Source organism: Sciurus vulgaris (assembly GCF_902686455.1).
Source record: "Sciurus vulgaris genome assembly, chromosome: 15".
Lineage (NCBI taxonomy): Eukaryota > Metazoa > Chordata > Mammalia > Rodentia > Sciuridae > Sciurus > Sciurus vulgaris.
In genome coordinates, this window is record NC_136476.1 from 52,136,933 (window position 1) to 52,154,815 (window position 17,883).

Sequence of the window (17,883 nt, forward strand, 5' to 3'; positions counted from 1 at the left end):
CATATCAATAAATAAAGCAATCTCCTTCTTTCTCAGACCTTTCCAAGAATCTGTCCTCATCTCCCACCCCCCAGAGATATCCCCCTCCTCACATGCCCCATCTCCTACTCCCAGGTGGTCAGAAAAGTCTAAATACTGACATTAGTAGTGGGGGAAAAAGAGGTCTGTCTGAGGCTTGAACCTTTCAAATCACTGACTTTCAAACAAAATTGGCCATTAAAACCTTGAAAAATGTACAGACCTTTCAAAATACAACTCCCCACCCATGAAATTTCCTCCCTCCATGATCTAATAATGCTCAGGTAATACTAGTTTGGATCTGAAATGTCTCGCCAGGATGCTAGTGTTGAAGGCTTAGTCCCCAGCCTGTGGTGCTATTTGGTGGTAGTGGAACCTTCAGAAGGTAGGGCCTAATGGAACAAAGTTAGGTCATTGGGAGAGTGCCCGTGAAGACAATATCAGGACTCTCAGCTCCTGCCTGTTTCTGTCTTTTCTTCCTAGCTGCCATGAGGTAAACCAACCTCCTGCCATAATGTACTACACCACCACAGGCCCAAAGCAAACAGGCCCAAGTGACCATGGAATTAAACCTCTGAAACCATAAGCCAAAGTAAAACTTTCCTCTTTTAAAGTTTATTCTCTCAGGTATTTTGTCACAGTGATGGGAAGTTGACTAATACAGGTAACTATGGTGAAATACCAGGTTGAAAAATGATAGTTTATTTAGCAATGTAAGGTACATAAAAGAAACTGAATAAATATAGTCATCATAATAATGATCAATTCAATATTCATTTAGGTCCTGTCTGCAGCTTCTTGAATAGCTGTAACAGGAACCATATGGCCCACAAAACCAAAACTATATACTCTCCAATCTTATAGAAGTAGTTTATCAACTCCTGATAGGTACAAATATAGATACAGAAAAGGTCTGAGCCCTGAGTCAACATTCAGAGATAAAGAAATATAAGAAGGAGCAGTTCATGATACAGACAGAAAACTAGTCAAAATTATTTTTTATGGTAAGAGGGAATGATCAACTACATTAATGTTGCCTAGAGGACATGTAAGTTGTGATTGAGAATGGATTGCTGGGTTTCATGACCTGTCTTGTCCAGCACAGACAAGAGTTCTGATATAAAGGAGAACAGAGAAAGAGTCAAAAGTAGAAAGGGGTCTTAGAATAAGTGAAGTATATTTGTTTCATGTTGTGGATTTTGTTTTATTTTGGTTTTGGTACTAGAGATTGAACCCCAGGAGCACTTAACAACTGAGCCACATCCCCAGACCTTTTTTATATTTTATTAGAGATAGGAGCTCACTAAGTTGCTGGCTTTGAACTCGAGATCCTCCTGCCTTAGCCTCCTGAGTCGCTGGGATTACGGGAGTGTGCCACTATGCCTGACGCATGTTGTGTTTTTTAAGATGGTATATCACAGTATCTTTGTGTGCTAATAAAAGTATGGATATGATCCAGTAGATATAAGAATGGTGATGAAGATAAAGATGGATGAGGACAAGAAGAGAGGTTAAATTATGATACACATGTGACACCGTGAAAACTGTAGTCTTACTGGTAAGGGATAGTTTCAGCACTAAGGTGAAGCAATTCTAATTTCATGCCAAACATCTAGGGTAAACAAGAGTCCTCAAAAAGAGGAATGGAAAATAGAACAATTAAGGCAGGAATAGTGCCAAATCAATGACTCAGCACTGGTCTATTGTTGACAGATTGACAGGTTGCCATAACATCCCTGCCATGTGCCATCTATCACTGGCTGGAAGCAGACCATGGGAAGTGTGGCCTCAGGGCACATGTGGTGCTGTATTCAGAGCAGCAGTAGCCAGCATTCCAGGAGCTTGCACTGATTCCCACACTGGAGCTTAATAAAAGTTCAGTACTACATTCTTTCCCATGGTTGTCGTTTCCAAAACATGGGGTCCTCCAAATCCTTCTGGCAGGACTCTTGCACCACAGCCTGAATGTAATGCAGAGCCCTTTTTTTTTTTTTTTTCCAGATCCCACTCAAAGCTAGCAACCTTTCATGTCACCTAGTATATGGATCAGAGCAATGTTCCTAAGTGTAGAATATGTTGCTTTCAGATTCCAAAGATGTCTACTGGCACTGTGCTTCCATTTTATGGTAGAGGATATAAAATGTGTTATTTTATTTTCTTTACTTTTAATTTTTCTTTCTTTTTTTTACTTTGGAGAGTTATCTCAACATAATTCTAACCATTGAACCCTTAAAAACTTCACTGAAGTGGCAAGCTTTTGAATCTTTGTAGGGTAATCTCCAACCCTCTAGATCAGCATGCCATCATGAAATGGGTCAGTGTGAGATTGGGTAGGATGCTCAGGTAGTCCAGATCTCATCAAATTATATTATAACAGAGAGCAAGGAAATTAATAAAGCCCTGAGGGAAAATTGCAAATGAATATTGTTGGCCATACCACATGAATACAGGCCATTTCTGATCCACTTTCCTGGTTGAAATTGAAAGGAATTCTTACAAGCCACATACCCCATACTTGAAGATTTATCAATACTTTCTGATAGTTCGGCCATTTCCGGCCCAGTAGCTACAACTGAAGCTATTCCTTGTTTAAGCCTCCTGTAGTCTTCATTTATTCTCCAGGGACCATCCAAGGTTGGGATGCTGTTTCTGATTAAATCGCTTTAATGGAAAAGGAGAGAAGATAATGAACAGTTTTAAATATTTCTACTTGGGCTTCCTCACTCTTCCTCACTCTTTCTTTTACTCCACAGGCTAAGAACTCTGTGCACCAGTTATTCTAACATCTGGGTATATCAGGGTAAATAAAAAATTGGGCATGATGGTGCACACCTGTAATCCCAGCAGCTTAGGAGGTTGAGGCAGGAGGATCACAAAAGCAGGGCCCTAAGCAACGTGTCAAGATTCACTGTCAAAATAAAAAATAATAAAAGAGGACTGTGGATGTGGCTCAGTGGTTAAGTGCCCCTGAGTTCAATCCTTGGTACCAAAATACATATATACACACATACGTACATACATACATACATACCACTGGGTGCATCCACAAACCCAGTGGGCCCATTCTAAGCCAGGACTTGGTCCGCGTAAGTCCTCATTCTATTAGAATTATAATGCTTTGGATATCCAGATGTCAGTGTCATCTCAGACTATGTGCCCAATAGTTTTCAAAATATGTAGGTGTATCCCCTTCCCCAGTGAGTAGTCACTCAAGCAAATGGCCACACATCCCTTTGGGGAAAGAACCAGGGAATCCTTACAGCATGTATTTGCCATCATGTGGCAACATTTTTCTTCTAGAAACACCATGCTCTATTACATCTTCACAACTCCCTGCAGGTCAAGCCCCTTGGCTGCCCTCAGACCTTGAAAGTCATTACAATTACTGTGACCTCTTACACTGAAGCTCATCATTATCATCGATATTAATGATCCCTGCTCTGTGACTCTCCTACCATCAGCCTGAACTACAGAGAAGAGCCACCACTATGATGCCAGTGCCCTTCTCACCAGTGTTTTCTCAATAGCCTGGGTAAATGGTGTGTCTTCTGGGCTCTCCCATGGAACATAATCAACCGGTAGGCTTTGTGGCCTCACTCACATAGCATAGCCACTCCTGTTTGCACAATTTCCTCAGTCTCTTTATTCTTTCTACCATCTGCCAGGATAGCTCTAGCATCTCTAATTCACTTAACATTGACCGTCACTTTCTTCAAGCCTCTAAGAACTACTCTACCCTACACAGTTCTTTTTTTATTGTTTTTTAAAAATTTTTTAGTTGTAGATGAACACAATACCTTTATTTTATTTATTTATTTTTATGTGGTGCTGAGGTTCAAACCCAGTGCCTCACACATGCTAGGCAAGTGCTCCACCACTGAGCTACACCCCCAGTCCTACAGTTCTTTCCAGGGTATTAAATTCTATGTCCCAAAAAATTTTCTATAAGTTAACAAGTTCTTTCTTATCCTGAAAATACAGTCCCAGGTATAACACCTTGCTTCCTGTGCTGGCTAATTATTTTAGTTCCTAGAGTACATGGCACATTTCTCTCTTATCATCCCAACACTTCCCATCCTAGGTTGGTATTTAACCCTAAGTTAGGGGTATAGCAGACAGAACAGCAGGTAGGGCTCCTGAGGGAGCCAGCCACCTATTGCCTTATGGAAGAAGGACCTCAGCAACATCTATCAAAATACAAGTTCCAGCTCTTACAGGACAAGAGTGGGCCACTTCTTCAAATTCTTAGGATTCAAGGGTCTTCAAGCCAACATCACCAGAAGCATTAATCAAGATGTCTCTATCCCATATATCAGGGTCCAAGGTTTGTCTAAACAGGACTAGACCTTAGTGTAATAGGCAGGTCTTGACTAATTTTTTAAGTCTCTGGAACTCTACCATTCTATCAGGTCATATTTTTGCTGCTCATCTGGGTTCTTTCTTCACTGAATATATCAAGGCTCTCATACTTAGACTTTAACTGCTTATTAATTGCTCTCTGGTTCTCATTATCCCCCCGCAGAGCATCAATTCAGTTTGGCAGTAGCTATTCAACTCTGCTGTCCTTGTATGTATTCCCCCAACCCCCGCCACCGATATCTTCCAAATGACTGATCCCACTGCACCAGTGTGAACCTTCAGAATCCATCATACCAGTATGTGCAATCTTTTCAATCATGAAGTTTTCCCAGAACACCTCCAGTGAAATCTTTAGCAACTGCACCATCACTGTGCACCTGGGATTCTACAAGCTCCATATACCACCCAAGAGGGAGTAATCTTCACCCAATAGGCAATGTGTGAACCATACCCAGAACCTATTCTTTTTTAAATTTTTTAAATTTGTTCTAATTGGTCATACATAACAGTAGAATGCATTTTGACACACTGTACACAAATGGAGCACAACTTCTCCTTCCTCTGGCTGAACATAGTGCAGAGTCACACCAGTAGTGTAATTATACACGTATATAGAGTAATAATGTCCATCTCATTTCACTGTCCTTCCCATCCTCACACCCCTTCCCTTTCCCTCACTGCTCTCTGCACAATCTAAAATTCCTTCATTCTCCCCCGACCCCCGGCCCCATTATGGATTAGCATCTACTTATCAGAGAAAACATTTGGCCTTTGGTTTTTGGTTTTGGCTTATTTCATTTAGCATGATATTCTCCGGCTCCAACGATTTACCTACAAATGCCATAATTTCATTCTTTGTTAAGGCTGAGTAATATTCCATTGCATATATGTACCACATTTTCTTTATCCATTCATCTGTTGAAGGGCATCTAGGTTGATTTCATAGTTTAGCTATTGTGAGTTGAGCTGCTATAAACATTGATGTGCCTGTGCCAGAACCTATTCTTAACACCTGTTTTTTTGGACCATGTGCACCATTTGAGAAGTGGATGTCAAGATAAAATTAGATGCACAAGAGATTTGTGATAGGAGCAGAATAAATTCCTGTGAGGAAAAATGTGAAGGGAATCAGAGAAGGCTTAGAGAAATATCAGAACATGATACAGGTCTGACCCCTGTGTAGGAGAGAGGGAAAGAAGAAAGGTTGGTTAGGAACACTCCTAGACTACATGCAATTCTAAGAAAATTTCAGTAAGGTCATGGGAAGTCCTCAAGTAAAGTAGTTGTCAGAGGAGTTCTACATCTTACAAGAATAGACCTGCCCTAGTGCCTCCTGCAATCACTCCTGGTTGAAAATGGTTCGTGTGTGACCTGAGTGCAAATGTACTGGGTTCAGAGTGCAGAAGCTAGAATTGCCAATCAATCACGCTCTACAGTAGGAGATATGAGAGGTTCATTTTTGTAGCCACAACAAAAACTTGCAGGATTTATCTTGAGGATTAAATAAAATAATACACATAAAATATTTATATCTAGCACATAACAAGCACTTAACACATGTATTTTGTTAGTTGTTCAAATTATTATTATGGTAGATGGTTTCTGGCCTGCCTCACTGAAAAGACAATATCTCATTGTCCTACCATTTAGGAGCTACCTCCTCAAACATCTTCACACCCTCATGGTGAAATCCAATACAAAAAGATTTCTTTCATGCTTCACTGAGAATTTCTACTCCTGTCCTAGAAGATAGGTCTTTTTTAAAGTAATTGACACTATTCCTCTAGTAAGACTCTATACCCACTTTCCATACTCATCCAAAGATGTGCACTTGCTATTTTATAGGCTTGTAGAAACAATTTTTAGATCAATCTAATAAAAGCCAAAATATTATATATTAAAATTATACTTCTACATGGGTCATTCTTTGACAATATGTGAACATACCTTTAAAAGTGTATAAAAGCTAGGGCTGGGGATATAGCTCATAGCTCAGTTGATAGAATGCTTGCCTTGCAAGCACAAGGCCATGGGTTCTATCCCTAGCACTGAAAAAAAAAAAAAAAGTGTATAAAAACTAAGGACCTTCTTTTTTTTTTTTTTTTTTTTTGGCAGTGGTGCTGAAGAATAAACCCAGGGCCTTGTACATGCCAGGCAAGCATCTACCAAGAAGGATGGATTGTATAAAGGAAAGAGGGGTGGGAGAGGTAGGGGGGAAGGGAAAAATAACAGATTGAGACAAACATCATTACCCTATGTACATGTATGATTACACAAATGATATAACTCTACTTCATGAACAACCAGAGAAATAAATGTTTTACCCCATTTGTTTACAATGAATCAAAATAAATAAATTTTTAAAAACCCTAAGGGCTGGGAGTATAGCTCAGTGGTAGTACATTATAAATAAATGTTGACATTGTCACTTTATGATAATGGTGATGAAGTTGGTGGTTTAAGATGTTGCATTTAGGGCTGGGGAGATAGCTTAGTCGGTAAAGTGCTTGCCTTGCAAGCACAGGGCCCTGGGTTCGATCCCCAGCACCACAAAAAAAAAAAAAAAAAAAAAAAAAAAAAGAAGTTGCATTTAGCTTCAGAAATCATGGGGATTGATCTCATAGAGACAAGGCAGGGAGATCAATTTGAAATTTATTGACACAAGCAGGTGTGAGGTCATAGAGACCTAGACTAGGATAATAGCATTTGTAACAGAAAGGAAGAAGATGAGAAACATACCGAAGGAAAACTCATCATAAATGAGTAATTAATCTCCTGCAGTGAATAAGGGAGAGAATTAAAACAAAAAGAAATCAATAACTCCCAGGTCTTAAGACCTGGGTGCAGTCAGAATAGAGAGGACAGGTATTATTTTGTTTGTTTCTTTGTGTTTTTTTTTTAATATTTGTTTTAGTTGTCAACTCATCTTTTATTTTTTTATTTATATGTGGTGCTGAGGATCAAACCCAGGGCCTCCCACATACCAAGCAAGCGCTCTGCCACTGAGCCACAACTCCAGCCCGTTTCTTTGTTTTAATCACCCATCTATGGATTGACACTCCTCTTCTAAGAACAGCAGCCGTCTCCTTTGGAGAATTTCCCTCACTCCACTCCATGTGGTTCTCATGGGGCTGCCAATTATAGCAGCCACTTCCTAGCTGTAGGCTAGGCATTATATAGACCAAGGCCTACACAATTGTGGAGCTTCATCCTTCTGGCCCAGTTATTGTCCCAGTAAATAAGCACATGTCCCAAGTGATTCCACTCAGCCATCTCTCCTTAGATTTTATCTGAAATATAGGAGAGAGATATTTTCTGTTTCCTCTGGCACTGCTGAGCTAGGGTGACATAATCCTGACACTGTTCCTGTGTCCCCATCATCATCTTCTTGTATGCAAGAAGCCAAACTGCAGTATGAATGAAAGAGGGCACAGAAATTTTTTAAAAAAGCAGATTTTGAGAATCTATACTCAGCTTCACCTTTGCCATTCCAATTACATAACTTTTGCTTTAATTTGTTTTCCTGTGCTCAGATTTATTTGAATTGGATTTCCGTCATTTGTAAGTAAAAGAGAACTCAGATATGTGAGTGAATTGATGTGATAAAAATTTTTGAGGTGATGGGGAAAACATTAGAAGGAGCCAGTGGTAGAATAAGAAAGCCTATATTTTCAAATTAACAGATAAACATAAATAGTACAGAAAATTATGTACCATCTCTATGATTCCATGTGGCTACAGGCTTAAAGAGAGTGCTATATAAAGAACATAGCAATATTTGTGAAATTTGGATTACAGCACTGGACAATTTTGTAGTCTTGGACAATATAATAGCAGACATTTGCTAGTAGATACTTTATGTCAAGCATTGTGCTCAGAGCTTTATAAGAATTATTTTGTTTAATTACCATTTCACAATTGAGGAGAATACCAAGACTCAGAAATATTAAGAAATCATCCCCAGTGACACATATCTACTAAATGTAGTTTTACAGTCTAAGTACAGAACTCTCCCTCCAGAACCCTTGCTCTTTACCACCATATTATACAGTCTCCCTTGTGGCCAATTTGTGAGGCTAAAATGCTTTCATCTTACTAACATTCATAATTCCTCTACTCCCTGGAATTCTTGAATACTATTACATTAATATGAATATTTGTTTTTCAGGTAATAAAAATTCTGATTAAATCCTATACCTTTGAGAGATAGAATATGGAACTTTTAACTTAAAACATTTGAGTCAAATGTTGACTATTTTACACAGGCAATGCAAACCATATGATATTAAATGGTAAATCTTGTATAAAGGCACAAGGAACACAAAAATCTATAGCTTTTATAGTTATCTTCTAGGGCATTTTCCCCCCTTTATTTTCATTATAATCCCTACCCAGAAGACTGGAAAATAGAATGTTCACCCTTTCCTGGCTTTCTTAATCATTTTGTCTGTGGTATCTAACTTATACAAAATAAAGGAAAAGAAGGGACACAACAAGGTCCTCAATAAGAAGATTATGATTAAATAAAGACTCATCATTTTCTTTCCTCTCTCTAACATACTTACTGTAAGTCTTTGCTTTCATTTATAATCTCAATGAGAGACATTTTCCATACAAGAACCCATTAGGCATGTGGAAAACCTTGGCTGAGTATGATGTGCCCACCTGACTTGGTTATCTCTTGCCCGGGTCTCCTGACTTCCTCTAGATCCTTATTCTATTATCCTTCTGCTTTCATGTTCTCCTTATTCTTTCTTCTTCCTGTCCAGTCACAGGAAAATGAAGGAAAAATAAGAGATATAGTAAGATTCTCACTGAGCATGATAATAATCATATTTCAATCAAAAAGGTATCTAAGACTTTTCTTCTTTTCTTAACTCTTAAAAGAATTTGTCCCTGGTTTCCTTTCACATTCTTTCTATCCATTCCTCCTGAATGATCTCAACTATATCTATGGCCTCAAAAACTACACTGTTGCTCCCTCTATATTGCCAGGCCTAAATCTCTCTTAGGAACTCCCTGTCCATGTACCCTTCATTTCCATCTGGATGCCCCACAGGCCTCTCAAACCTAACATCATCTTCTCACCAGTTCACAGACCTTCTCAGACCATATCTCCATTATGGATCCATGGTCCATAGTTTTTTCACCCTGTCCCTGACCAACCATTTCAGAGTGTTTCCTTTCCCTCCCCCACCTCATCTTTGTTTCAGCTTTTTGCCAACTGCACAAATCTGTGTAAGATACCTCTCCTATGTGTTCTTATGTGTTCAATTTTCCCTCTCATAGCACTTATCACAGTATAACAATAACTGTCAGGTTACTTGTCTGTATCTTTCACAAACTCCAAACAGGAACCTTAATTAAATTGTTCAATGTTACTTTCTTAATGTCTAACTTAAACCCTGGAACACAGTTTGTATTCAATATATATTTGTCAAAGAAGTGAAAAACAAATCCCTAAGTCTTCAACTGGATGCAACATTCAGGAACATTCACAGTTCAATACATCTATGTCTGTTGTGTGCTGCATTATTTCCTAAATTGTTTATTAAATATGTTAAGTCTTTATCTACAATGTCATTTAGATTAGATTCTAGATCATTTCTTGACTGGCTATTGCATTCATTTCCTAACTCAAATCTCAATACCCTATGCTCTATTTCCCATACAGGTTGCAGAATGATAAAATCAAAATAGATTATGTAACTCCCAAGCTTAAAGACTTCTGTAGTTAACTAGAACCTATAGTTTAGTCCAAAACTTGCGCATCGTATAACAGAAAACTCCATGCTTTGGCTTCTGTTTACCCCTTCTCCAGACGCACCACCCACCACTCCCCACAGACACCCTACCTCATCATGCTGCTGGCCCCTTGCAATACACTCTCCCTGTCTACTCTGAATCACTCTTATTCATTCAACAAAATGTTTATTGACCACTTTGTATGTGTTAGGCAATGTTCTGGGAGTAGGAAATACATGATAAGCAAAAAGACAAAAATCCCTGCCCTGCTGAAGCATTCTCTACTTAAATGCCACCTGGAGCAGGAGGCTGTTCTTTAGCGCTTCTACAGAGTAGAATATCTTTGTGATACTTCATGATGGCATGCTATAATTGTTGATTATACTTGAATGCAAAGTTAGATATAGGTTTTATAAACACTGAAGTTTATGCAATTTGGTTGTGTGTGTTAAGGAGAGGGCTTCTTTAAGGGAAAATATAATATTTCTAAGTCTCTTCCAGGACCTTGGAAGGGCCTGCATAAGTCATTTCATGGTAAATCCACTCCTATTAAAATGTGTCTCCCACAAGACTGTGAAATTTTCATTTCTGTACCACCACTCTAAACAGAATCCAGTGTAGCTCAGAGAGTCCTTCCTCCCAGGGCTATTATCTTGTTTACTACAAAGCCACAATAGAACAAGAATCTTTCCCAGAAGCTGATCTACCTGTATTCTCCTAAGGGCAACAATTCCTTGGAGCTTGTTCTTGAGTTAGTGGATCATTAATTTTAACACTTAGCTTTTATTTTAAGTAGGATCCTCTCAGTGAACTACTCCCTGACTCTCCAGGAACTTCCAGAACACTTCAGCTAGTTCCCAGTTTATTCCCATAAGGCACAGGACCCCTTAAAGAAAATTAAGAACATGTACAAGAGCGTTCCCACTCACCAAAGGATTCAAAACTGCTATGATTTGGGTTGTCACATGTACAAAGTGCAGACAGAGTCCAGACTTGAAAAAATTCTTTCTGGTTCCCTCAGTCAGTCTACAAAGCCTTTCGGCCTACCTAAATCTGTAGTCTTCCAAAATCACTTTGTCAGATTCTTTTAGAAGTATGTATTCTATTGCTCCAAATATTTCCTAAGCTGCCCCAAACTGTAGAATCAAAAAATTTTAGGGAAAAAAGGATTTCTATTCCCTTGACATTTCCATTATGTGTGAACTATTGTGAGGACTACAAAGAAGAGTAATACATAATCCTAGTTCTCAAAGAGAATATTAAAAAGTCTTTCCATAGCCAAATTTTTTCTTATCTATGCCATGATTTTTCCTTCCTTTCTCCAACTGTCAATATCTGATTTTTCTTGGGTTTTACTGGAACTTCAAGTCAATCTCATTAATAAGTCACATGTTTCTGGCATAAAAATAACTGCAGACAAAATAGCTCCCTTATAAATTCCTCTCTAATCATGGTAGTCAGACTCAGAGAAAAAAAATTTTTAATATCTTAAAACTAGGCAACATATTATAGAAATTAGCCAAATTTAATTAGCTAGAAACTAAGCAAATGAACTCTAAGGAATGACCAAGGACTCCCGTGGCCTAGGCACTGCTGTGTAACTGTTGAGTCCTATGCAGCAAATAATTTAGTTTTGAGGAAAATAATGAATTTAAGGGCACAGAAAGCAACATCCACCAAACACTTATGTCTGTGCCTTTGAGCACTCACTGAATCTCACACTTTGGGAATAAAACATGGGTCCTGCCCTTAAGAAATTCATGGTCTGGTGAAAGAGATAGAAGCATAACAGATTATGATACAACAAAATAGTAGAAATGGTGATGGAAATAAGCACAGAATAGTGTGTAAATCCAAAGGGAAGGTACTAACCTAACTGATGTGTAATAAATAATACCTGATGTCTGACTTTAAAAAAAAAAAGGTAAATTTTAGCAAAACTGTGGTGCAAGGTATAGTGGAGTGCATTTGCCAGTCAGATTACCAATTAAGAACAGAAAACAACTTCAGCTGACTAGTGCAAAAAAGAGTTTTAGAAAAGGTACTTTGCAACCCAGAAAATCCCTGGGAGGGCTGAAGATAGAGGACTAAAAACCAGGCAGCAACAAAGGGGTGCTGTTCAAGATTAATGCAGTCAACGTCACCCAGAGGAACAGGCCAATGACAATGCTGCTGCTGCTGCCTTTGAGCCTTGGATTCTCCAGCAGACACTGGCAATGCTGCTGGTACTGGACACTGAAAGCTGGTATCAAATAATGGATGCCCAGAGCAAGACACTTGCTGCCCCATTGGTAACCTTTAAAACTCATAAAATGGGCAATTCCTGAATCATATAGGAAGGAATTTCTAACAGCTTAAGGGGGAGGCACTATAGCAGCTTTCCAAGAAGATTGAATAAGGCAAGATAAAACACCCAACAAACATCATTACCCTGGGTACATGTGTGATTACACAAATGGTGTGAATCTACATCATGTACAACCATAGAAATGAAAAGTTGTACCCCATTTGTGTACAATGAATCAAAATGCAGTCCGTAAAAATAAATTTTAAAAAACACCCAGGTAAATATCTATATTGGAAAAGAATGATTCCAAATCAATAACCTAAGCTTTAAACTTAAGAAGTTAGGAAAAGCTGAATGTGGTGGCACATGCCTGTAACCCCAGCAACTCAGAAGTCTGAGGTAGGAGGATGCCAAGTTTAAGGTCAGCCTCAGCAACACAGTGAGGCCTTAAGCAAGTTAGTGTCTCAAAATTTTAAAAAATAAACATGAAAAGGTCTGGGGATGTGGCTCAGTGGTTAAGTGCCCTTGGGTTAAATCCACAGTATATGTGCTGAGAACTGGCCCAGCGCCCACCATCTCCTATGCCAAGACCGGCCCCAGCCAGCCATCTAGCACCCATGTCCCCCACAGGGTCTAGTACCCACAACCCACACTGCAGCTGACAATCTATCAACACGTGGTGTTGCCTCTGCCCACTAGCATGAATTATTCCTGACCTGGAGGCCACCATCCCTAGTGGGGCAGCATCCTGCATACTTCTTGGGACACTGCATTAACAAGTTCCTCTCAGGCATCAGGCTACTGAAGACTAGGAGGTTTAAACAGTACAGTAGAGTTTTATTATAGAATTTTTTATTAGTAGTAGTATTACAATTATTCCTATTATACCTACTTTTATTCCTACTTCTATTTTATTAATATTTTTCTCACTCTATTTTCCTGTTATCTATCTGTTTCCTTGGAGACTCTTTCTCCCTTTTTTCATGCTAACAACCAATTTCTTTGAATTCAGCATTCACTATTTCTACGATATAGTACCTCTATAGACTCACTTCTTATCTCATTAACATTATATCCAATGCCCCTCCCCATCCTCTTTGTCCACCACTAGAAATTGTGGTCTTATTGCAAACCTATTGTTATGCTGTAGATAATAATCAAACGCATCATCTCTGTTTAATAAGACAATATGGTTAATATCTTAATAGGGACTATTTGGGTTAAGGATGCATTTTGTTTGTGTTGTGTGCTGCTAATATTAATCTCTGACTTCAAGGTGAGGTATTGGAAACCTGCAAGGACACTATAAGTCTATAGGGAGGAAACTGCAATACCTCAGATTTGCACTGTTAGAGGGGAAGATATACGAACAACATGAGAAAACAAGGGAAGAAAGTGTCCCAAACAAACCTTGATGCTATATCAATAGAATACAATGACAGTATGGCAGAAGAAATGTCAGAAAGGGAGTTCAGAATGTACATAATTAAAATGATCTGAGAAACAATGAGATGAGAGAGCAAATGCAGGCAATGAATGATTGCACTAATAAACAGTTAAAAGAGCAAATGTAGGTGGCAAAAGATCATTTCAATAAAAAGATAGAGATTCTGAAAAAAAAAACAGAAATCCTTGAAATGAAGGAAACAATAAACCAAATTAAAAACTCAATAGAAAGCATAACCAACAGGCGAGATCACTTGGAAGACAGAACCTCAGAAAATGAAGACAAAATATGTAATCTTGAAAATAAAGTTGACCAAACAGAGAAGATGGTAAGAAATCACAAACAGAACCTCCAAGAATTATGGGATATCAAGTAAAGACCAAATTTAAGAATTATTGGTATTGAGGAAGGCACCGAGATACGAACCAAAGGAATGAATAATCTATTCAATGAAATAATGGGAAAATTTCCCAAACCTGAAGAATGAAATGGAAAATCAACTATAAGAGGCTTACAGGACACCAAATGCACAAAATTACAACAGATCCACACCAAGGCACATTATAATGAAAATAACTAACATACAAAATAAAGATAGGATTTTGAAAGCCACAAGAGAAAAGCATCAGATTACATAAAGGGGGAAACCAATACATATATCAGCAGATTTCTCAGCCCAGACCCTAAAAGCTAGAAGGCCCTGGAACAAAATATTTCAAGCTCTGAAAGAAAATGGATGCCAACCAAGAATCTTATACCCATCAAAACTTACCTTCAGATTTGATGATGAAATAAAATCTTTCCATGATAAACAAAAGCTAAAAGAATTTACAAATAGGAAGCCTGAACTACAGAACATTCTCAGCAAAATATTCCATGAGGAAGAAATTTAAAACAGCAATGTAAGTTAGCAAAGGTAGGAACTACCCTAATGGAATAGCCAATTAAAGGAGAAACCAAGTTAAAAACCAAAAATAAGCCAAAATGACTGTGAATACAAGTCATATCTCAATAACTCTGAATGTTAATGGCCTGAACTCATCAATCAAAAGAGATAGACTGGCAGATAGGATTTAAAAGAAAGACCCAACAATATGCTGCCTTCAAGAGACTCATCTTACAGAAAAAAAAAAAAAAAAAAAAAAAAAACCACAGACTAAATGTGAAAGGATGGGAAAAAAACACATGGACTCAGTAAAAAAGTGGGGGTTTCCATCCTCATATCAGATAAAGCAGACTTCAAGCCAAAGTTAGTCAGAAGGGATAAAGAAGGACATTTCATACTGCTTAAGGGAAGCATAAATCAGCAAGACATAACAATCATAAATATTTATGCCCCAAACAATGTTGCATCCATATACATTAAACAAATCCATCTCATTTCCAGGACCCAAATAGACCACAACACAATAATTTTAGGTGACTTTGTCTTTCTGGTGGTGACAACCTCCCCACAAGAACATGCCTCTCACAAAAGATCTCCTTCATCCCTATCCAGAACAGGAGAAGAGGAAACACAAGAAGAAGCACCCGGTGCAGATCCCCAATTCCTATTTCATGGATGTGAAATGCCCAGGATGCTCTAAAATCACGACACTTTTTAGTCATGCAAAAAGAGTAGTTTTGTGTGTTGGCTATTCAACTGTCCTCTGCCAGCCTACAGGAGGAAAAGCAAGACTTACAGAAGGATGTTCCTTCAGGAGGAAGCAGCACTAAAAGCAGCCTAAATCAAGATGAGTGGGAAAACATCCCAATAAACGCATTTGTATAAAAAAAAAAATACTAGGTGACTTTAACACACCTCTCTCACCATTGGACAGATCTTCCAAAAAAATTGAACAAAGAAACCATAGAACTCAATAACACAATCAATAATTTAGACTTCACAGACATATATAGAATATTACATCCATCAGCTAGCGATATACTTTCTCCTCAGCAGCACACGGATCCTTCTCTAAAATAGACCATATGTTATGCCACAAAGCTACTCTTAGAAAATACAAAAAGATAGAGATACTACCTTGTATTCTATCAGATCAAAATGGAATGAAATTAGAAATCAATGATAAAATAAAAAACAGAAACTACTCTAACTCCTGGAGACTAAATAATGATATTTATTATTATTTATTATTGCTATTGAATGATGCATGGATGACAGAAGACATCAGGGAGGAGATAAAAAATTCTTAGACGTAAATGAGAAAAATGATATATCAAAATCTCTGGGACGCTATGAAAGCAATACTAAGAGGAATATTCATTGCATGGAATGCATTCAATAAAAGAAGAAAAAATCAACAAATAAATGACCTAACATTACAGCTCAAAGCCCTAGAAAAAGAAAAGATCAACACCAAAAGTAGCAGAAGACAGGAAATAATTAAAATCAGAGCTGAAATCAATGAAACTGAAACAAAAGAAACAATTCAAAAAAAATTGACAAAACAGAAAGTTGGTTCTTTGAAAAAATAAACAAAATTGACAAACTCTTAGCCATACTAACAAAGAGAAGGAGAGAGAAAACTCAAATTACTAAAATTCAGGAAGAAAAAGGAACTATCGTAACAGACACTATTGAAATACAAAACATAATTAGAAGCTATTTTAAAAATCTATACTCCAACAAAATAGAAAATCTCAAAGACATCGGCAGGTTTCTAGAGACATGATCTACCCAAACTGAATCTGGAAGACAATTTAAATAGATCAATTTCAAGCAATGAAATAGAAGTAGTCATCAAAAGCCTATCAACCAAGAGAAGTCTGGGACCAGATGGATTCTCAGCCAAGTTCTACAAGACCTTCAAAGAAGAACTCATTCCAGTACTCCTCAAAATATTCCATGAAATAGAAAAGGAGGGAACCCTTCCAAACTCATTCTATGAAGTTAATATCACCCTGATACCAAACCAGACAAAGACACATGGAGGAAAGAAAACTTCAGACCAATATCCCTAATGAACATAGATGCAAAAATTCTTAACAGAATTTTAGCAAATTGCATTCAAAAACATATTTAAAAGATAAGGCACCATGATCAAGTGGGTTTCATCCCAGGGATGCAAGATTGGTTCAACATCTGGAAATCAAAAAATGTAATTCACCACATCAACAGACTTAAGAATCATACAATTATTTCAATAGATGCAGAAAAAGCATCTGATAAAATATAGCACCCCATTATGCTCAAAACACTAGAAAATGCAGGGATAGTAGGAACATACCTCAACATTGTAAAGGCCATTTATGCTAAGCCCCTGGCCAACATCATTCTAAATGGAGAAAAACTGAAAGCATTCACCCAAAAAACTGGAACAAGGGAGGGATGCCCTCTTTCACCACTTCTTTTCGTCCTTGAAACTTTAGCCAGAGCACTTAGACAGAACAAAGAAATTAAAGGGATACAAATAGGAAAAGAAGAACTCAAACTATCACTATTTGCCGATGACATGATTATTTAGAGGAGCCAAAAAATTCCACCAGAAAACTTCCAGAACTCATAAATGAATTCAGTAAATTAGCAGGATATAAAATAAACACTCCTAAATCTAATACATTTTTATTCATAAGTGATGAATCCTCTGAAAGATAAATTAGGAATAATTTCACAATAGCCCTATTCACAATAGCCTCAAACAAATAAAATAAAATACTTGCAAATCAAACTAACAAAAGAGGTGAAAGACCTCAAAATGAGAACTACAGAACACTAAATAAAGAAATTAAAGAAACCTTAGAAGATGGAAAGATCTCTCATGTCTTGGATAGGCAGAATTAATATTGCAAAAATGGCCATACTACCAAAAGCACTATACAAATTCAATACAATTCCAATTAAAATCTCAATGACATACCTCATAGAAATAGAGGAAGCAATCATGAAATCCATTTGAAAGAATAAGAGACCCAGAATACCTAAAGCAATCCTTAGCAGAAAGAATGAAACAGGGGGTATTGCAATACCAGAACTTCAACTATACTACAGAGCAATAGTAACAAAAACAGCATGGTATTGGCACCA

The 17,883-nt window shown here is 37.7% G+C and overlaps 1 protein-coding gene across 1 annotated transcript; it reads left to right on the forward strand.

The window, feature by feature from the left end:
* Positions 1-15,268: 15,268 nt before the first annotated feature.
* On the forward strand, positions 15,269-15,629 carry LOC306645034 (small ribosomal subunit protein eS27-like). Its single transcript, XM_079112290.1, has one exon. The coding sequence runs from the start codon at positions 15,318-15,320 to the stop codon at positions 15,570-15,572; it is 255 nt and encodes an 84-aa protein (XP_078968416.1). The 5' UTR covers positions 15,269-15,317; the 3' UTR covers positions 15,573-15,629.
* The last annotated feature ends 2,254 nt before the right edge of the window (positions 15,630-17,883 follow it).